Source organism: Delphinus delphis, chromosome 2 (genome assembly GCF_949987515.2).
Source record: "Delphinus delphis chromosome 2, mDelDel1.2, whole genome shotgun sequence".
NCBI lineage: Eukaryota > Metazoa > Chordata > Mammalia > Artiodactyla > Delphinidae > Delphinus > Delphinus delphis.
The window spans coordinates 172,958,272-172,981,636 of NC_082684.1; the positions used below are offsets into that span (position 1 = coordinate 172,958,272).

General features: G+C 39.8%; 1 protein-coding gene across 3 annotated transcripts in view; it reads right to left on the reverse strand.

Moving 5' to 3' along the window:
* Window positions 1-23,365, reverse strand: part of CUBN (cubilin) — a 280,926-nt gene that overhangs the window by 52,692 nt on the left and 204,869 nt on the right. For all 3 annotated transcript variants that reach the window (XM_060006307.1, XM_060006306.1, XM_060006305.1), the window contains exons 50-57: window positions 22,883-23,054; window positions 21,533-21,739; window positions 19,601-19,750; window positions 17,658-17,779; window positions 16,886-17,111; window positions 15,179-15,366; window positions 9,900-10,056; window positions 8,337-8,486 (exon numbers count right to left, since the gene is read on the reverse strand). In XM_060006307.1, the coding sequence (XP_059862290.1) occupies window positions 8,337-8,486; window positions 9,900-10,056; window positions 15,179-15,366; window positions 16,886-17,111; window positions 17,658-17,779; window positions 19,601-19,750; window positions 21,533-21,739; window positions 22,883-23,054 (1,372 nt within the window). The remainder of the gene's footprint in view (window positions 1-8,336; window positions 8,487-9,899; window positions 10,057-15,178; window positions 15,367-16,885; window positions 17,112-17,657; window positions 17,780-19,600; window positions 19,751-21,532; window positions 21,740-22,882; window positions 23,055-23,365) is intronic.

The following is a 23,365-nucleotide window of genomic DNA, read 5'->3' on the forward strand; positions in this document are numbered from 1 at the left end:
TTCTTTATGGGACCCCACCGTCCTGAGCACTGTTGATAGATTGACTGACTACTCCAAGGTAGGATCTCAGACTCCATCTAGGCCGATCAGATGTGTTCAAACTGTAACTGACTAAGAAGGAGTCAACAGTGGGAGCCAAACATGTTCAACTTGGAAATCAGCAGCAGCGGTCTCCTGACTGCGCTAGGAAGCCAGGCTGTAACAGGAGGAAATGAAGCTGTCGTGCAGAAAGAGAGGGGGAAAGACAGTACCTTTTGAAGGATTCATGTTCTGGAAGCCTATTAGTCCCCTTCTTATTTTTAAACCTTCCTTTGACGAGATGGGATAACCCAGTATCCTTTCTATAAACTCTACCTCTAAGCAGACTTGAAGATAATCTACTGCTTTTAACTGAAAGAATCCTGATGTGTGCATTTTTAATATATTTGTACATTAAAAGCCCCCTCCTCTTTTAATTGTATTATCTTAAAGAAAATTGATATTTTTTATCAGAAAATATCTATGCAATTTAAATTTTAAGTCATTTTAGGAACACTTTCGGCATTTTAGCTATGTTTTTATACAACTGAAGAAATTTTGAGGTATCAATTCAAGATATGTTTATTAAAGTAAGCCCAAAGGATTCCTTCATTTTGAAAATCCTGGAATAGAAATGCTTCTAATTGGGAATAAATCTACAAGTCAAAAATGTTAAAGACTTCACTTTAATGACCTTACCATGTAATAAGAAACAATACGATGTTGGAAAAACAGGACAAAAAAGAAATACATTAAACTCAGATTCACAGTTTGAATACTGCCAAATTGTGTACCTTAATTATAGCCTTAGAATTTTTCTTGTTCCAAGAGCTCCGTTGGAATTTAAAACATTCAGAGGAGGTGAACGTGAGAATCAAAAAATAGTATGAATTAGCTATAAAAATATCTTTAGCCAGCAACAATACATTAAGTTGTAAAAGCAAAATCACAGAATGAAAGGAAATATTGCTGATGCTAGATTAAAACCTCAGTTCTACTTTGGTCAAATGACCTGCTATGCAGATATCCTTTAAGTACTAAAGAGCTAGTTTTTTAACTCTTTGATGATATAGACTATCACAGTGGTGGTTGTCTTAGAAAATTATGGAAAGGCTGTGAAACGTAAGGTAAAGTATGTCATATACTTGCTAATGTTTCAAAAAAATTAAAGGAACTAATTTAATTGCAGAAAAATCAGTCGTGAAATAGCAGTTGTACATCTATACTGAGACATAGCCAAAATGCACTAGTTGTTTATAAAAGGTCTGTATCGACAATAAGGAGAAGCAGAGGAAGCTGAGAGGGTATTTAAATTTTTTTGTAGACGGCAATATATTATCAGATAACTAAGCAAACCGTTCAAGACAATCTGCTCATTTTCAAAGCCTGACTCAATATATCATGAAAGTTGTGATATTTGGCAAGTTGCTTAATGATTAAAACATTCTCGTGTCATTTCCAGTAGTAATTTCTCTAAGGTGGGATGCTCTTCCAAATGTTATCCATAAGAAATCAAACATTACATAATATCAGAATTGGTGAAGTTACCTAAAGTCTAAGAACATATCAAGGATTAGCATAAACAAGGTAATGCACAAGAAAATGAGCTATAAATATGTCAGCAGGCATCAAATAATTCACACACATACATCTTTTTCTCAAGCTGTACACATCACCTCACTGCATTAGATCAAAGATATCAGTCTGATTCTTCAGTGAGAAGACACTTGGTGACAAAATCACAGGCGTAAGAAAATAATGATAGTAAACACTTTTCCATAATCATAGGGGAACCAGTTGTGATATCTTATATTGCAATCAAAATATACACGAAATTCTCAAGTAGAATATAATTAAATGCAACTAGGATGATTGTCTTCTAGGGAGAGAAAAGAACTTAGTCAAGGTTTAAAAAAAGTTCTTCAAGAAGCAAGATGTGTATCATAGCTGAGTTTATGGCCGGGAGGTAGCATTCAATCAGACACATGAGAACTCGTCAGGAAGAGCGGTACCCTGAAATTGAATGATACTTTCTCCACGGACGTCATGGGACAAGTGGCTACAGTCATTCTTAATCCTATCTTCAGTAACTGGTTTGATGAATATTTACTATTGAAACCTCAGAAGTGTAAAATAATCCTCCATGATTTGTTTTTATGACTATTTTCCATCCTTCTGAAAAACTGTAAGACACATTTATTATTTTCAATGGGTAAGGTTGTATCCAACATAGTGAAAAATAATTTTTATCACATTATTCACATATCTTCATTACAGAGAGCAATGTTCGATTCTGGGTTTCATCATGATTCCAAGAACTTGGAGAGAATTGAAAGGGAAGCCAAGGATGAGCAATTCAGCAAATAATGTAAACTTGTGGAATTTAGATTCCGACTGCACTTTTCCTTCAGAGCCATAGATGGAGAGGCAAAGATGCCAGAGGACTAGAAATAGTGGGAAATCCTTTTGGTTGAAATATTTTAATATTGCAGATACGATAAAGTCCTTTCAGTAAAATAGCAAAGGGTTCTAGGGAGAGGGATGTGAATTGGGGGGCAGCTCTGAGTAGCCTGGAGACTGGACTCCCCAGTAGAGGATGATTCCCTGAGAGGAAGAAGCAGGTGCTCGTATAGAACTAAGCTCAGCAGAGTGTGAAAGCCAAGGTCTTGTATTATAACACAGGCAAGCAAGGAATCTCACACAACTAAATCGTCTCCTCTGGGGCTTGGCCAATTTGAATAAAATATCAATAAGAACTATTTCAAAAGAACCCTTGCCCAGTGCTTTCTAAAATAATGGATTGCAAAATGGGCCTACCTTCTGATTTCTTGAGAAACAACTGAGGAAGTAAAGAAAAGAAATGGTAAGTAGCTGCATGATGCCACTTAAAAAAAAAAAAAAACGGATAAAATAGAGAGGAAATGTGAACTAAGACCGCCAAAACTCAGTTATCATGTTTCTTGGTGGGAAAAAAGGGCAAAAGGAAAAAAAATCTAAAACTAAATTTTCTTCCTTTTTTCTGTTTAGCTTTATATCAGGCATACCCTGTAAACCAGGACTTCTAAGTTAACGAAGGAGAATTCAGGCAAATATTACGTAGGACTTGCCATGCAGCTGCTCTGGAAATCTAGCCCTATTCCTCTCGGGGCCTTTGAGGCCATCTCTAGAGGACAGTAAACAAAATGCATTTGCATTGGTTCTTGCCCATTTTCTGTGCCAAGGGACTACTCTCTATCCAGTTCTTATCAAGAGATACTCTGGATCTGAGAAAAACTGAGTTTAGAATTTGCCTAGATGTAGGATTTTTTAGTTAAGAATTCTAAACCCCTCATTATCACCAGGGGGAATCAATGTTATTACCCAATTTTTAAAAATAAATTTATTTAATTAATTAATTTATTTTTGGCTGTATTGGGTTTTTGTTGCTGGGCGCGGGCTTGCTCTAGTTGCAGTGAGCGGGGGCTACTCTTCGTTGCGGTGCGTGGACTTCTCATTGCGGTGGCTTCTCTCGTTGCGGAGCACGGGCTCTAGGTGCACGGGCTCAGTAGTTGTGGTACGCAGGCTCAGTAGCTGCAGCACACAGGCTCTACAGCACAGATCAGTAGTTGTGGCACACGGGCTTAGTTGCTCCGCGGCATGTGAGATCTTCCCGGACCAGGGCTCGAACCCATGTCGCCTGCATTGGCAGGCGGATGCTTAACCCCTGTGCCACCAGGGAAGCCCCATTACCCAATTTTAATGATAGCAAAATCAAGGCACAGAAGGCACTGGCTTGTCTTAGGTTACCTCATCTGTTAAGTGTTTTCTTTATCTATAAAGTAAAAAAAAAAAAAAAAAAAAAAAAAAGACCTATAATCCTCCCAGTAACTTGGAGGCATCTACTTGGCCACATGAATAATGAAAACAGAAAAATATACTTTTAGATTGTTCAATATTGGGGAAAATAAAATGAGTATTTATTTGATGACATCTGATTCCAGAATAAGTACCTTGGAGACAGTGATGGTTTCTCCCTCATGCTTTCTCCTTATATTTTGTCTATTTTTGCCATTTTGTTTTTGACCAAAGTACCATTTTGAATTTGTCAAATCTCTATTTTATTTCACAACTTTGGAAGACGCTGTTAAGAATACCAAGAGCCATTTTAGTCTTGAGGTAACTTTAAAAAGTCTTGTAGACGCTCAAATGGAAGTTCCTTCTATGACTTTTGATTTCCCTGAAATTTTTATAGTTCAGTAGGGATTATATAGGAAACATACGTCTGTATTTCATAGAATGACTAGCACTGGAAATTAATAATAAGGAGAAAGAGAAACTTAGGCCAACATAAAATACCATAACATAATTTCAGAGCAACGTATTTAGTGGAAAGTAGGTCACTGAACATTTGTAACTTCCCTGCAGGAAGAGCACCAGTGTGTAGGTCAATAACCAATAAACTAGCCTGAATAGTAAAACCTTTCCTAACCCGTTGTCAGTGCTTAGTAAACACAGTGTATGGACAAGTGTGTTTCCCTCTAGTATTCTGTAGCCTGGATCAGTCCATCTTCTTCTTGATAAATCCACCTTTTGTGCCAATGGCCCATCACAAAAAGCAAATCCAGAACTTTCATCTCCACCCAGGTCAATGCAGGGTCTGCTGGCCGCTTGGGCTCAGAAATACTTAGTCATTTGGACAGAATCTCTCAGAAAGAGGTCTATGGCCTCTGGCAGCTAGGAAGACCAACGCTCCTGCAGACAGGCTGTGATTTTTCTTGAGAGCTACTCTCACTCGGTTTCATCACAGTACACTGCACAGGAATTCCTCAGGCTCATTTAAGGGGTGGAAGGTGATTTTTACTGTAGCTAGTGGATCTCTAACTTGCTGATGGTATTCCATGAACGTCGGCACTGATATGATTAGTGATAAGAATCTAACCACAAAATAAATCTGATTAATGTTGCCCTTTTTAGGAAATCATCATGATTCATTTAATCTAAGCCAGAAAATACTCACTTAGCAGTTTGAAAACGCTGAGTACATGTAATTTCCAGTACATGTAACACTGGAAATTTCACAAGATATTATCATAAGGATATTATCTTATAAAAAGATCAGTCTCTTCAACTGGGTGAGAACGAGCAAATTCATTAGTAAAAAGAAATCACTTAAGGGCTCCCCTGGTGGCGCAGTGGTTGAGAGTCCGCCTGCCGATGCAGGGGAGGCGGGTTCGTGCCCCAGTCCGGGAAGATCCCACATGCCGCGGAGTGGCTGGGCCCGTGAGCCATGGCGCTGAGCCTGCGCGTCTGGAGCCTGTGCTCCGCAACGGGAGAGGCCACAGCAGTGAGAGGCCCACTTACCGCAAAAAAAAAAAAAAAAAAAGAAATCACTTAATCTGGCAAAACCAAATATCTGTTCGCAGCCGACTTGTGTTAAAGGGCATGTCTGGAGATCCCGACTGGTGGCAGCAAAAATAACAAAACAATGGTTCACAAGGTATGTTTCTACGGGCATGATCTGACTTTCACAGCTACTATTTTATATCAATATTTTTGTAAAAATTATAGTGATTACCAGAAAGATTAAGTAATTTGTACAAAGTCATGTGACTAGTAAGTGGCCAATCTGGAATTGAGACCGGTCCTAAAATACCGCGCCTGCCCTACCCCACCCCAGGTCAGGTAGTCTAGAGTATGCTCGCCCCTTTACCCCACCTGTCAACTAAACTCAGGGAGCTACTGTGCGGTGTCAGTATAGGTCCCCTTCTAATAATACATGTACCCTTGGTATAGGCAGTGGTTTCTGTGGCTATATTACATAGTACATTTACCAGCATCTCCTTTTTCAGTCTAAATAATATTGGCAAATGATATTCTTGTGTTTATGTAATGTAGTGAGGACAAATGCACATATAAATGCACAATCCAAACCACATGTTTTCGCGTTACTAAGATCACTTTTTCACTCAGTATCAAAAAACAAACACCCCAATCAAAAAATGGGAAGAAGATCTAAACAGAGATTTCCCCAATGAAGACATACAAATGGCCAACAGGCACTTGAAAAAATGCTCAACATCGATAATTATTAGAGAAATGTGATTCAAAACCACCATGAGGTATCACCTCACATTGGTCAGAATGGCCATCATCAAAAAGTCTACAAATAATAATGTTTGAGAGGGTGTCGAGAACAGGGAACCCTCCTACACTGTGGGTGGAAATGTAAATTGGTGCAGCCACTATGGAGAACAGTATGGCGGTTCCTTAAAAAACTAAAAATAGAATTACCATATGACCCAGCAATCCCACTCCTGGGCCTATAGTTCCTGGAGAAAACTATAATTTGAAAAGATACATGCACCCCAATGTTCATTGCAGCACTATTTACAACAACCAAGACATGGAAACACCCTATATGTCCATTGACAGATGAATGGGTAAAGAAGATGTGAGATATACAGACACACACAGACACACAGACACACACACACACTGGAATATTACTCAGCCATAAAGAAAGAATGAAATAATGCCATTTGCAGCAATATGGATGGACCTAGAGACTATCATACTAAATGAAGCAAGTCAGACAGAGCAAGACAAATATCATACGACAGCACTTATACGTGGAATCTAAAAATTAACACAAATGAACTTATTTACAAAACAGAAGAAACAGAGACAGAGAAAACAAACAGAGACAGAGAAAACAAACTTAGGGTTACCAAAAGGGAAAAGTGGGGGGAGGGATAAATTAGGAGTTTGGGAGTAACATATACACACTACTGTATATAAAACAGGTAACCAACAGGGCCTACCATATAGCACAGGGAACTATACTCAATATTTTGTAATAACCTAAAAGGGAAAAGAATCTGAAAAAGGATATATATATGTATGTATAACTGAATCACTTTGCTGCACACCTGAAACAAACACAGCATTGTAACCCAACGATACTTCAATAAACATTAAAATAAAAAAATTAAATTAAATAGCATTCCCTTAATTATAAGATAATAGAAAAGATATAAAGAAGAAAATAAATATCACCTATAAATCTATGACACGGTAGTAACAAGTCTTTAAGTACCAGTTAATAGTCTTACAGATTTTACTCACACAGTTTATTTTAAATAAAAAAATAGGATCTCTTATATAAACTGTTTTACCTTCCCTTAATACTTTATAAATCATGAACATCTTCTTATATTGCTGGAAGTTTGTGTTAGCGAATGCTGAGAAGATTATACTTGACCTCATAGTGCATTCGTACAGTGACAAACATCAGTCCGTACCTTGCATTTTCCAGCAAACACATTCCAAAACCTACAGTATGTAGAGATGTAGGAAAAGGAGGTCCCAGAAAGTGCTCCCAGGGAGAGCCTTTGTATAATTCATCACCCTATGAGAACGGATGTGTCATTTTTATTTTTATGAAACATAAATTTCCTGGATGCTGAATACTGCAGAACACTTTGCTAAGTTTAACTTTTCACCGCCATGGGAGACCAACCCAAATAGAAAGAAATTTTGGTTGGGCAGACGAAGCTTGGCAAACGTACAGGTTAATTGTAATTTAGAAATGAAAAGTGAATTCGTGAAAAATATTAAAATGACTGAGTGGTTGGAGATGCCCATCCACTTGAAGGGAGCTTTTCTCTGCCGTATGATACCGCCTGGGTAAACATCGAGCCGTGTCCAGTGTAGTCAGAACCCAGCCCAGACCAGCAGCTCCACTGTCCCCTTCGCCAACAGGCAGGGAATGAACCCAGAGGGGCACTGTGGTTAGGGATTTCCCAGTCCCTGTGGTACTGATGAAGATGAAAATGAAAAAGAAGATGAGAGAGTATCCCACAGTCAGAGTTAATGAAAGTAGAACACAAATATTTATTAATTTTATTAATTCATTCATTCAACATTTACGAAGCACCTACTTTGACTCAGAAGGAAGTTTCTCTTGCTAGTTTATAGTGTGTGTGTGTGTGAGACTGTGTGAAGGCACCTGTACATGTGTAGAATAAACGCAAATGAATAAATTAGAAACTATGATTAACATGTAATAGATTTCAGACTTATTTTCTTTAGGCCGTTTACGTGATGCTCATGTTCTTAAAGCTCTTGCATTATGTTTTAACCTCTGGATGGAATGTGTAGGATGATACTTGTGTTCTTAAAATATTGGATGGAGTTTTAATCAAGTTTACATCAACTCCACTCTGCAACATTTTTAATATTTTCCTCAAATGGTGATTTTAGACAATCTCTGCCTCTGCTTATCTATCACTCATTCATTTATTAAGAACCAGTTGTAATTTAGATAAGAATAAACTTACCTTCCAGATGGAAAGACACGAAAGTCAAGAGGACCAGGGACAGAGGACTGGCCTCTATGATGTAAGTGCAGTTCATGTTGTTGTCATATTGCTTTGGGTAGTTTGGAGAAACAATGTAACCTGAAGGATTAGTGAAGTTCCTTCCACATCCTAAGTGGGAAGAAAAAGCCATTATTAGAACATTTGTTCTCCCAGACAAATCTCTCTTTATCAGTGAGGGAAAGCCTCAACTTTCCTAAGCTCTCTAGAAACATACTCTCTGAGCTACTCCAAATGGAAGCAACAATAACTAAAAGAACGGAGCTCTGATTTAAAAATAAATATGCAAAATCAGAATATTATACAGTTTTTAGAAAAATGATGCAGAGTTTTGGGCTAAGTAGAAATTTTACCACAAATCCATTGCAAATCACTTAATTTTAAGATATTAAAGGAAGAATAACTTAGCAAAGATTGAAGAGGATTCATGTAGCTAAAGAAAGAAAACTAATGAAAAGTGATCTGTACCAGATCAATACACTTAACAGTTTTAAAACATTGTATTATAGAAAAATATGTTCTTTTCATTACCATTGTAATATGGCTATAAAAATAATACCTGCTTTATAAAAATGTTTGAATTTATTAATCCCAACTCAAAAAGGTCTCACATGATTCCCAGGTGTCAGAAATGAAGAGAACTACCTTTTTACCACTAAAATGACATCTGTTTTATCTAACCACTAACTAGTTAATCCACACACTCCCTATCTATCACATCGATACAAAATATAAGTATCCTTTTAAACTGATATTAAAACACACACATACACAGACACAACGAACCAAGTGAAGACCTAAAATTAGGTCTGCGGTGGTCTTTTGTTACTGCCTTTACACCACCCTCTTATTCATGTCTGAAATACCTGTTCACTGCATTATTTCCTCTGATTCCTTTCATCAAACTTTTCCCTAGACAGTGGCTTGCAAATAGGTGCTACTTGATTTAATTCGGCCAACAAGCACACACACCACTGTGTCTCAGACTTGAAAACTACACGTCCCACTCTTCTACCTGGTGAGTAGTCGTCAGAGAAGGAAGGGGAAAACCCGAAGAAAGCGGCCCCCAAGGTTGACTGAGCTGAGAATCCCCTGGGTGAGAGCTCACACGTGCAAGTCCTGCATTCCGACAGGCCTGGGGGGAAGACCGTGTTTTTACAGCCCCAGGTGGGTTCCACGCAGGCAGGCAATGCGCTTCAGGCCCGGCCTGCTGATTGTCTACTGATTACGGCCTCCTGGGCTTCTGCCCAATTCCTGCCCCATGCGGATTTTAGGGTTAATTTCAGACATTAGCGACGGGCACTCAGGCCTTCTACATCATTTCTCTACTGACCTACGGTTGGATTCAGTTCCATTCTTGCTGATTTGGAAGGAAGGGCACACTCAGGAATAGGTGGCCCACCCAGACTTTCCCCATGGACCTCCAGACCAGCCAACCCTGGAGCAGACCCCTTCTCCCCAAGCCTGCCTATGGCAGCCACGCCCTTCCAAGGGCCCCTGGGTTTGGTTTTCGGTGCTACTTACGGCTAACGAAGGATGCAGAGAAGCCCTGAGCTGGGACCTCCTGCGACTGGAACACAGCAGTGAAGGCGTTTCTGGGCGTGATGATGGGACCCGGGGCCACGCTCCCGCAGCTCGAGGCTAACAGGGCCTGGTCGGCCTCCTGAGTGCCTGCCCACACCTGGCAAAGCCAGAAACATGACTTAGCGCTCCAGGTTTTCCCTCGTCAATGTTTAATTTGTGCTCAGGCTGGAAAATAATAGCACTCAGGTGTATATAGACTAAACGTAATAGTAAATAAAACACACAAATCTGCAATATTTTCTTTTGAGAACCATTTCTTTAGGCTGCTTTTTTATAGTATAGCCCGTTCGTGACTCTTGCAAGGAGACTGTTCATTTTTGTGTATCTAGGCAGTGATTTTAAAAAAAAAAACAACCCTCAATCACTACCCAGTTTAATCACTACCCAGTTTCCTCTTGCTGTTTCCTAGTTGACCTGATCTAGCTCAACTTGCTACATGCCAGGGGAAACAGAGCAGCATGTGTGCTACTGTGGGGTTTACCATTTGTCCTGGATGGCTGGCAAAGTGTGGGTTGCAAGTAGAGAAGATTTACCAAGCACGAAGCCCATGGGAAGAAAGTGGATATGAATTCCAGGTCTACATGTAATTGGCATGACTTGGGATAAATCATGGAAGACTTCCTGGCACTGTTGAATTTTAAGGTTCATTTTGAAGAAAGGATGAGATTCAGTCTCTCTGCAATTCACTAAAGACTGCGTCACCAACTCCCAGGTAGACCCTGGCCACTTTACAAGAAGCAAATGATGATATGCTCATTTGAGAAATAGTTGCTGGGGAATAGATTGTGAGGATCAAAATTCCAACTTTGATCAAACCAAGCCTAGACCAACCTAGGGAAGGATATTAATCACAGAATCACGTTTAAATGCAAATTCCAACTGCGAAAGGAGCTGCTGAGTGTGTAGGAGGGGCTTTGCCTGACTTCAAGAGAGGCCTGAAGAAGCCCCAGGGGCAGGAAGGGGCAGGGCTAGTTCAAACAGAGCGAAAACTGAGTCAGGAGTGAGGCGGGCTGCAGTCAGTGCAAGCCCCGTGGCAGGTCAGGGGTCCGGGCCACATCCTGAACGTGGCAAGGGGCCTCCAGGAGGCTTGAAGCTCACAGCGGAGACGAGAAGGAAAAGAGAGGACACTGGGAGATCAGCCAGGAGTCTGTGCAGTAGTTCAGGCAAGAGATCATGGTATCTACAGTGTTGAGTCACTCAAGGAAAATATTGATATTAGGTGATAAATGCACATTATTGGGGGAAAAGGACGGTTAAACTTGTTTAACCAGTGAGTCTCAACCGGGAGCAATTTTGCCCTTCCTGGGGGCATTTGGTGATGTCTGCCAGTGTTTTCAATGGTCACATTTGGTGTGGGCGTGGCATGTAGTGGGCAGAAGCCAGGGGAGCTGCTGAGCGCCCTGTGATGCCCCTCCCCAAACCCCCAACTAAGAATTATCTAGCCCGGGAAGGCAAGAAGGTAATTGGGTTTGGATTAGTCTTACTTAACTGTTCAACATTCCCTTCACATCAAGTTACTCATTCTGAACATATCACTCTCAGGACTATTCCTCAAACAAAGCAATCACACACCAAGCCGTTACAAACGTTTCTATTAGCAAATCAGCGCAGGGGAAGAGGTGTGAGGTAACGCCAGTTCAGGGCGCCATCAGCTCTTTAAAGTTGTATCATTTCAATTGATTCTCAAACACTGCGAATCCTGCTGTTAATCATCTTACTGAGGTCCAATTATATTTGCCATTTATGAGATATGGGAGGTGCCTGGGACTGGAACAAAAGCAAAGATATTCTGCCAAATCAAAAGATAAAAAAAGGTCAGGGGGGCTTCCCTGGTGGCGCAGTGGTTGAGAGTCCGCCTGCTGATACAGGGGACATGGGTTCGTGCCCCGGTCCGGGAAGATCCCACATGCCATGGAGCGGCTGGGCCCGTGAGCCATGGCCGCTGAGCCTGCGCGTCCGGAGCCTGTGCTCCGCGGCGGGAGAGGCCACAGCAGTGAGAGTCCCGCGTACCGCAAAAAACCAAACAAACAAACAAAAAGGTCAGGAAAGAAGTGCACACCCCCTATTTTCCCTAATATCCCCTTTATGTCGCCTGACCCCCTGCCTTTAACTATCCCGGGAAACAGTATACAGAAGTTTTCTAACCACATTCTGTTAAACTGTAAACATGACTTACTGACAGAGAGATCTGCACATGCTACGTTTACAAACATCACTCAAGAGGTGAAGTGATAAGAGCTAAAACTTTTAGGAAAGAATCTCCAGTTCTTTAACAAAGAACTTCAAGAATCCTCACGGGCTTATACTTTTCTGAAGCCATTAATTATGGATCTGACATCTCTACCTTGTGGCTCAAGAACACGGGCGTTATAATGATAATAACGGTAAAGAGTTGTTAACTATTCATCAATACCTGTCAGCCAAGATCTCATTTCATTGGTTCTATGACCTAGAACTCATTTAAATGATATTGGACCTACAAAACGTTACAAAACTGTCAAAAACTTTCTGACGTTTCTTAAGGTTTGTACAATTCAGCCTGGCTTTAGGTGATATTTTATCACTCAAGCAATTTAAAAAAAACGTTTCCTGAGTATCTGCAGATTCACACGCAGTTGTAAGATACAGAGAAATCCCCTGTACCCATTTCCCAGATTCCTCCAACAACGACAGCTTGTAAAACTGTAATGTAATATCATAACCAGGACGCTGACTCGACACAGTCCACCCGTCTTACTCAGTTCCCCAGGCTCACGCACGTGTGTGTGTATTCAGTTACATACAAGCTTATACCACCACATTCAAGACACCAAGCAGCTCCAACACCGAGGTTCCCTGGAGTCGCCCTTTTATAGCCACACACGACTCATGCCCACACTCACATCTTGCTAACCTCTGGTAGTCTGTCCTCTGTTTCTAAGCATTGTCATTTCAAAACTATTATGTAAATGGAACAATAGAGTATGTAACCTTTGGGGATTGGCTTTTTTCACTTGGTTTAATTCCCTGGTGATTTGTTCAGATCGTTAGTTAGCCTGTCAAAAGTTTATTTCTACCGAGGAGTTGTACTCCACGGTACAGAGGTACCGGAGTTCACTGAACGATTCACCTGTTGAAGCAATTGGACTCTGTATTTTTACTGTTGGGTGTGAGAGTTCTGTCTATACTTTAGATAGTAGTCTGTTGTCAGGTAAGTGCTTTGGAAATCTTTTCTCCCAGTTTGTAGCTTGTCTTTTCATCCCTTTACAGAGGAACATATTTTTAATTTTGATATGGTAAAATGTATTAATTTTTCCTTTTACGGATTATTCTTTGGAGGTTTAGTCTAAGAACTTTTCATCTATCTCTAGGTCCCAAAGATTTTCTGTTCTTTTTCTCCTCAAAGTTTATACCTGTATATTTACATTTAGGTTCATGGTCTATTTTGAATTTTTTTTTGTTGTTTTTTTTTGGCGGTACGCGGGCCTCTCACTGTTGTGGCCTCTGCCATTGCGGAGCACAGGCTCCGGACGCGCAGGCCCAGCGGCCATGGCTCACGGACCCAGTTGCTCTGCGGCATGTGGGATCCTCCCGGACCGGGGCACGAACCTGCGTCCCCTGCATCGGCAGGCGGACTCTCAACCACTGCGCCACCAGGGAAGCCCTATTTTGAGTGAATTTTTGTATAAGGTTTGAGGTTAAGGGCTGCTTGCTGGAGCTGAGCCCCTCTTGCCTGTCTTGTTTACCCACCTCAGTATCTCTTGGCAAAAACTGGAGTCTCAGGCCCAGCAGAGAAAGAGTGTGTTTCCCAGGCCACTGAGTTTTGTCAGAGTTCCAGATGGATCCCACCCGCCAGTGGTTCAGCCTTGCCTGCTGTCAGAGGGATTCCCATTCCATCCAGAGGAGAAACGGGACTGAATAACTTTTCACATTCCACTTTTCCAATGAAGAACTTGAAAGACTTGACTTTGTCTATATATTTGATGTTGACTCAATTCCTGAGAGAGTTCGTTTGTTTCATGAAAAAAGCAATTAGGAAAAGTGTATAGGATGTTTTGTTTTACATGTATTATATACAAGTCTAGGATTTTTATTGAAACAGCATGCAGGGATCAGTTAGATATAAAACATAATTTGAGAGATCATGTAAAATAACAACAACATCGACAATACAATCCACTTCTACTCATTAGGTGGTTTTATATTCCAAGTACTGAGCACTATTTATGTTATTATATCATATTACGTCTAATGCTTAAAACAGTCCTACTAAAGTAGGAATTATTCTCTTCATTTTACAGCTGAGTAATTTAAAGCCCAGATGTGTAATTGGCTCATAGAGGAACATTCAGGTGGTAAATGCAAGAGATGCGGAGCCCAGGTGAATGTTCTTTCCCCTAAAAGGTGTATGTCCTCTTAGCGATAGAACACATGAGATATAAAATAGCACAGATGGAATAAATTTATAATACAGTTATCACGGTCATAAGTCAATGAATAGTGATGTCAGTGCCACAGGAGCAGTATTTACAACTGGAGAGGAAGCGAGCCTTACTGACTGACCCATGGTCATGATTTTACATGGATGGGTCCCTCACGGTCTGGTCAGCTTGTGGGCGCTTAAGGCTCAGGTGAAGGCTGGCACTAGTGCATGTCTAGCCTTCTGTAATTTTTATAGGATACTCTAAATGTGGCCTGTCATGGTGACTTTGATTCATTTTGTCCTTGAGGGTCTATTAGAAAGAAAGAAAAAAGAAAAGAAGGAGAAAACGAGAAAGAAAGAGAGAGAGAGAGAGAGAGGGAGGGAGGAAGGAGGAAAGAAAGAAAAAGAAAGAAAGAAAGAAAGAAAGAAAGAAAGAAAGAAAGAAAGAAAGAAAGAAAGAAAGAGAAAGAAAGAAAGAAAGAAAGAAAGAAAGGGAGGAAGAAAGAAATCTGCCCTTCTCTCTTTAGTTTCTGTAGAAAGGAAGAACCGTAAATGCTCATGAGAATTTAATAAGGCGAGACAATCTCCTAAATTAAGTGTCTTTGCTTATGTATTAGTGAATGAAAGTCACAGGGCAATGTGTGTTGTGGTCCAAATTTTAACTCCTAGTGGTTGAGGTTTCTCACTTTTTCATTCAAGAAATCCAAGCAGCAAAATTGTCCTTCTCCTCCTTTGAGAGACAGTGAGTCATTTCTAGTCTAAACGTTTACGTTCCTGCAACCAGCTTGGCTCCAATTAAATATACAAGTGCACTGACCTTCACAAAGCTGGTCCGACACTGTCCGTCCCCGCTGGGGATGAGGAAGTTGTTGTCAAAGCTGAGTTCCAAGTGTTTACTTTGGTGAGTAATGACTGTCCAGGAACATCTGACGTTCTCGGGAAAATTCTGAGGCCAGTGGGGGGATCTGATTGTACCATTGTCTAAATGAAGTATTCCACCACAACCTGAAAAATGGTCATGGAAAAAGTCATTACTTTGTGATGAAAATAACAATTTTGGTAACTGAAGACTTCTGGAGAGGACACATTTCTAAGTGTGAGATATCAGTGTGTCTTTCCTTACATATGAGTCTCTGACCTTTGGGGCAGGTCCACAACAAGGACTCTCAGCAAATGGAAGGTCACTGAAGCCACAGGAGGCTACAGCTGTTACTGTTTCGTTACACCTACACTGAACTCACCTGAGACCATTAGTCCTTGCCATGAAGAGGACAGACTTCTATCCTGTCTTCAAACAAGAGCAATAATTTTTACTCCCCTTGAGGCTATGTAGTATTTGTGGCCCAACAATCTCAAGCTTTGTGTTTTATTGCCACTAACACCTGAGAATACAAGTCTATACTCATCTGCAATTTTACGCTAACATCCTGGACGGGAGAAAATGATTTTGATCATTTAATCTAAAGATTAAATCTTAAGATTAAGATCACTTAATCTTCCATTAAGTAACCTGGTTCGTTCATATTGAAATGCTGATGGATGAACAATAAATTACAGGGATTGAAAGAAAGAAAAATCTAGAACTATTTTGTAATATTAAAGTATGTTCTTAAGAGATGGCAAAAGAAAAAAAAATATGAACTCAAAACAAAATGAAGTTAAAGAGTATTCCCTGTATCTTTTGCTTTTAAACCCTTGGAAAACCAACGGTTCACCTCAGCTCCCCTCTGCTTCAGCAGCGCTCAGAGAGCTCCCCAAACACCTGACTCTTCTAGAAATAGCTGCCCTGTGTGATGCTGCAAGACTATATGAGATCCTGACAAAAGTGTCCAATGCAAGGCTTATATTTTCTGGGAGTTTCCATGAAATGAAATTTCCATGAAATGTCATCGTTTGCAGGTACAACAAGTAATCTTTTGAAATAGAATCTATCATGTTTTGCCCCATACACAGCATTCATTCTAAGTCACAAATCTTATCTTGTCACTTTGCTGCTCAGAACTCTTCAGATAGCTCCCCACTGCTCGAGGGATAATATAGAAGCCAAGGCTCTCCAGGATGTGGACTACTTATTTTCCTGCCCTCAGCTCACCACTCAGCATTCTGCCTCCATGGTCCAAATATGTTCAACTACTTGTGATTCCAACACATATTTTCTATTACTTGTGATTCCCTAGTTGTACCATGGCCCTTTGCCTGTGGAGACAGCACGGTGAAGTATTAAGATCAAAGTTTCTGGGCTCTGCTGTCTTCATTCAAATCTTGACTCTGCTGATCGTCAGCTCCACGAGCTGGGCAAATTATCCACCCATTTCTCCTGTTTCCACCCATGCAAGTGGAGAAAATGTGCACTGATACTGTGTCTTCCTTACAAGGTTGCTTCATGAGATGTCATGTGTAAACATTTAGAATTGAGTCTGACAGAGAGTAGGTACAAAAGGTATACTTGTTGGGCTAGTTAATAAATTTTAAAAATACATCGATGATAAAAGACAGTAAGCGCAGAGAATGTTCTTTCTTTTACCCAAAGTCTCTGTGTTCCACGTAGCATAAAAGCCACCGTTTTGCACCGAACGGTCCGTGTTAAAAATCACCACCAGCTGGTTGGAACCCGACTGGATTGTCCTGGGGTTTGAACTTCCACAGTAGTGTCCTATGATGGGTGATCCGGGGGAACCACCGTTTCTGACTGTGACAGCGTCCCAAGCACAGGTTGAATGGGCTTCAATGTCAAAATCACTGAATGTCAGCTGCAGGAGAAAAGGGAAGAAATGAGGAAACACTCTGAGCTGTAAGTGAGCCTATCTACGTAGAGTTCGACTGAAGTCCTTACACACCCTTTTATTTTGTTTTAATTTATATAATTTGGTATTTATGTCTCTTATTTCATTCTCCCTTGTCCTCCTCTATTTTTTTCTCATTGAAGTTTCTCTTGGAAATTTTGAGAAGGGATATTTCTCCCAGAACGGGAGTCATTGGGGTCATCCTCAGTCCCCTGGGCTGGGATGGCAACTCATACCAAGAATGTAAATACATCTCTTTTCTGAATGGGGAACTGTCTTCTATAGAGAGCTTCTCCTGTGCTTGAAAAAGAATGAAAGATATTTCATTCTTCATTAGTTGTAAACTTGTAGATGCCAATGTATATACACTAAGCAGAGAATTTTAGGGAGAAGATGACCTGGATCAAAGCCTATTCTAATCACTTGCTTATTGAAAGAACTCTGTTTCCACACAGGACATGGCACTTTTGTTGTATAATTTCAGAATTATTTTACCCACTAATCAAAACTCACAGTGATGGTGTGGCCTTGTGGGGCTTCCAACAACCAAGAACAGTGGGTCAACCTGTCATAAGAGGCTGGATAGTTGGGGCTTGAGATCACTCCACTCTCACCTATCTGTACTCCACCACAGTCTGAAATTAGATTGTAAACTTCTAAATAAGAAAGGAAAAAAAACACCAAATTCTGTAAAGCCAAAGTAAAAACTACTTATAGCCATCGTACTTTATGATTTAAAAAAAGGACAATAAATGAACAAATAGATGAAACTGTATGAAAGCAAAGTAAAACTAGATGGAAGATTAGAAATAAACAGAATCCCATATAGTGTTAATCAAATGGAATCACACAGTGAAGGCAGGCTCAAGTTTGATACAAAGGAGAAGGAAGATTATCTGAACCATAAATGGAGAATAATTAGATGAGCATAGAACTGACAGTAAATGCACTAGGGACAAAGGAAAGAACATTGCCTTTCTTCAAAACACTAGGCCTGTGAAAATAAATGTAAGCTTGAAGAATATGATGAGGACCATAACTAAAGACTTTGTCGTTTGACAACAAGAACATATATTGTAATCAGCTACCAAAGTGTATATTAGTATAGCAAGTTGAAACATGGATACATTTCCAAAGCATGGTATGGTCTGATGTTCCACACAAATAATACTGCTTCCTGAAATCTGACTCTTTTCTTTCAATCTGAGAAAGAAAAACCAGCTGGCAACATGGTTGACTGAATAGATCATCAATCTCACTCTTTTCTCCAACCAACCATTTGGTTATAACACAAAGAAATGTTAAATAAAATTATAACCAAAATATATTTGATTCACAGCCCAACTTAATGGAAAGAAAGGAGATCTCTAAGAACTATAAACAATAAATGTACTCAAATTCCAAGGGGTATCTTAAACTGAGAGTGTGTCGGTCTAAGAGGATATAGAATCAAGATGTGGGCCCCAGGAGTTGTGGTTTGAGGTTTGATGATCAGGCAAAAAGAGAACATATGGCCTTGGACCTCCACAAAAGCAAGGGCTTTTACATAAAGTTCGGAATCTAAAAGGACTGCCATATTAGTGAAATGGACTAGGAAGACTCTAATGGCCCAGAGAAGCAGCAAGAGGAGCACTGTCTGTCTTGGGCTGAATTTTCCGGTACAAACTGAATGTCACAGATACAAATCTAGCACAAAACATTGGTAAATGTTGTTTAGTAATATGTCCAAAATACACATGATGGCCAAGTAGGGTCTATCCCAGAAATGAAAAGATGGTTTAACAAGAGAAAAATCTTTTAATACAATTTTTCACATTAACACATTAAAGTAGGAAAAAAATAGGATCATCTCAATAGATGCAGAAAAACCATTTGCTAAAATCTGACAGTAAAAAAAAAAAAACAAAAAAAATTTTTGTACACCATGAATTGAAGAGACTTCCTTTAATGTGATAAGGAGTATTTATTGAAAACCTATGAGAAGCCAGTTTATTTAACAATGAAATGTTACAGTCATTCACATTAAGGTCAGAAACAAGATGCTGTCATCCCTTGCATTTGACATTATGATGGTGGCCTTAGCTAGTGAAATAAGACAAGAAAAAGAAATCAAGAATTGGGATTGAAAGAGAAAAATTGCTATCAATTTGCAGAGATATGATTGTTTAGGCAGAAAAACCAGAGGTAATTTATAGACAAAATACTAAAACTAATAAGAGTCTAGCAAGATCTGTGGGCTAAAGATTGATGTATTAAAATTTAAAAATTCCTAGATATAGGCCACAACCAGCTAGAAAGTATAATTAAAAATGTCTCATTGACACTACCAACAAAACCAATAAATAAACCTAGAAATACATCTAACAAAATATATGCGAGATCTTTATGGAAAATGTCATTAAAAAATTTATGTATTATGTTATTGCCAGAGTTGGAGAGCTTATCATAAGTCTTACCTGTAAAGGAATACTGTGCATGGAATCCAACATGTTCTACACGTTCGTTGGTGACAAAGTGTATCCATACCTGAGGATAAGGTATAACCAGTGGCATGCTAGGTTCTGAAGCCCCACAAAGTCTCCATATCAGAAGCCCATCAGCATTACCTGAGCAGAATAACACACCAGTGTCACCATATATATATCTTTTGAAAAATATATCCAATGAATTCAGTGGGAACAAATAATAAAAAAATTTTAAGCTATTACATTGATGCACATTTAAATTCTGGTTTAATAGCAGACATTTCACAAATCTCCTTTCTATCTTTCTCAACTACAAAGGAAAGAGTGCCTCCAATGGGTAAAAAAGAATGCTTTTTTTGGTATGGGCCTCTTTCTCTATCATAGGTGTCATTTTGTTCCAATTCATGTTTTCATAATTATTGTTTAGCATATCTAAACAGAGACACAACTGTTAAAAAACTTAAAAAAAAGCTTTTGGCTGTGCTTTTTTCTTTTTTTAAGGAGTAAAAAACACAATACCAATAGTGACAAAATACATCAGCAAGATAAAAGTGATAATTACCTAAAATTTTAATAATTTCTTCACTGTATTTAATCAACTAAAATGAATGGGATATTCCATACTCAAGCTAAGAACTATCAGATTTGGAGGTATTTTTGTGAATATTATTTTCACAGTAATTTGATGATCATTTACTGCTCACACTTATCTCCTCACGGTTTAGTCTGTCAGACAACATCACTGACCTTAAAAGTCAACAAAATATAGTATTCTAACTGTCTCTAAAATGAGGGAATCGAGAGAAGATTGCATTTAACTGAATGAAATTTGATAGATAGCTGCTCTGTTTGATTCTATAAGCCAGTGGTTTTGAACCAAGCAGAGGGGCTGAGGATTTATCAGAATCCCGTGCAGAACATTCTCAAACTACAACTTCCGTTTCCCTCATAAGCCTTTTCTAGGTTCATCTACCTCCAAGAGGCCAGATGATTCTTCTGCTGAGGCAGTTGGTCTGTGACCATAAACTTTATCAAATTCTCTTTCTGCCCTCCATGTTCCCAAAGCCAGCATCAATTTCTACAGTTGCCCCAGTACATTGTCACCAGCAAACTGCATTAGCGTTCAGCCTCCTTTTCTTTAAATTTTGCAATAACATGGAACCCAGTGAGCCTTAGACAGCATAGCTGATATATTGATATACTGTTACTTTTCTCCCTCTTTTTTTTTTTTCTTTAGGGGGAAAAGAGTGCCAATGTAACACTGGGGACAATTCAATGGATAACCTGTGCTTCCACTATAGGAAAGAACTAAAATGGATTTATCAGCCATGAATGCAGATTTTTAAAAAATTCTTAAGATGATTATAGTTTACCAGGTATGAATCCATTTCTATTATGAAAACAAAGACAAACTTGACTGCTTCGGGGATAATTTCCTAACCAGCTTCTATGTGCTTCTCCGTTTAATGCACTGCGAAGTTTCTTTAGACTTCTAAGGCCTAAGGAGAATTCCACGGCCTCTTCTGTGAATCCTGTAAATTCAGAAAACCACCAGCACACATTCTGACCATGTTACGTTCTAGTCTCTGAAGAAAGAAGTCTTGAGTAGATGAGAGTTGAAGGGACCACTTGAACGCATTAACAGAGCAAAGACAAACCGGAATCTCTCCTGGGTAAATGTCACATCAACTGAGACACAGGGTCTAGTCGAAAACACTGATCCATCTCATTCCTTGTTTATAAGGCATGTTGTCCCCAGCCGGGCACGTGCAGAATGATGGCTTGGTCTGAACAGTGCTCTTCTGGATCTTATATATAATACATACATTTACAGCCCTATGTCTCCCTGCATTGCTGGTGGCCTCCAGCCATAAGAAGAAGGCTGCAGGTGAATGGGAGAACGTGCTCCTTGATGGGACTCACCCGCTCGGAACTCAAGGACATCAAACTGACAGTCCTGGTGACTTTCTAGGTAAAAATCCTCAAAATGAATGTAAATGGAGGAGTTTCCCTGGTGTGGATTGCTGAGTGTCCATTCGCAGTTTAGGTTTCTTGAGTAATTACTGACTCCATCGTAGCCAGGAGAAGTAAAGTTTCCCACAACGGAATTTGTAAGGGACCCACCACACACTGAGAAAACAGAAGGCAACAGAGAAAGTAGTTGTCAGATCCATGCCATAGCAGAAGATACAAAGAAGACAGAAAAAAATAACTACAGCAACCACAGCAGCTTCTTATTGCTTTGATTTGTTTCTCTAGATGAAGTCAGGTCAGGGCTGTGGGTGGGGGGCTGCCTCCTCATGCCGCCTACAGAAGTGCTTTCTGTGGATTTAGAAAGAAAGATGTACAAAAATAAGCAGCTTCTTTATTTTCCTGAAGATGTAGATTAGGTGGGTGGGGTTTAGCTATGTGTCAGTATCTCCTAACGTGAGCCTGTTGTTCATTAACATTTAATTTAGAGCAACATCTAAATATAATGGTGGTCCCGATGGCTATTGCTTAGACTTTAGTTTAGAATTTAATTGGATAAAATTAAATTTAATTTTTAAATTAAAAATTAGAGAATTTAATTGGATAAAACAGATAATATAACATTGGCATTCCAGTGAATTGGCTCCTTTTTGATAGGGAACGAATGCTCCTTGTATCAATGAAATAACTTAAAGGTCTTAAAAAAATATTCAGTTCCACTCTTCCTAAATTTTAAAGCTCTTAGATAATAACAACAATCCAGAAAGTAGGAGGATATTTACAACAGAAAGGCCACATCTTGCTAATTTTAAACGCTCTGTATCGTCTGTGAACCCCCTCAGTCACGTACGCTGGAAATCTGTATAAGGATGGATGGATGCCTAAGAAACAATAAAATCCGTGTGTCTTCAATTACTTTACTTACTCTCCGGGAGTAAGCTGCCCCTCAAGAGGTAGTTATCCTCTTCCAGGATAAAAGAGCTGACCAAGGGCTGCGGGACTGGCAACCAACTATTACGGCGACACTGCATGGAACTGAGCTAGAAGCTCTTCTAACAGCATTTTCTAAATTTTCTAATTCACAACAGCAGTTTTCTTTCCAAAACTAGAGGTTTCTGCCTTCTGTTTTGGGGGTTTTGTGGTTGGGTTTTCTATCTGGTTATGTTTGTCTTTTGTGGAAGATCCGAGGTGTGACTTTGATCTCTAAAGGGGACATGCATGGCTCCACTGCTGTCAGCAGTAGCTGTGGGACACCTGCAGCGCAGACGATAACACAGGTGTATTTGTAACATCCTCTATTACCTGCGTCTTCACTGGACGTATAGGAGGCAGAGAAGCCTCCATATGGCCTGGATCCATCAGTGAAATAAACAACCTTCATTGTATTTCCCGAAGATTTGATCTCATTGGTACCATTCACGCTGCTACACAGTTTCTCTAGCTGGGGTGAGTTACTTCTAATGCCATTAAATACCTGTTGGAAAACATAGTTTAACCTTTAGACACAGTCCATCTGACTGAGTATTTCCTAGGAGGTTACGTTCCCAGACCAGACACAATTCCTTCTAAGAAAACTCTGTGCTAAAATGCATTACTTAACAACATGGGCACTTAGCCCAGTGCCACAAGCCACCACGTTACCTGGAGCACATTTTGTGGCCTCAGGGTCACTGCACTAAAATGGAAGTATTGCAGTCATGCCCTCCTGCCATGTGGTGACAAGTGAAAAACTGCTGTGCTCTTTGCAACTGGAAACTGTGATCAAAACGTAAAGAAGCTATGCCA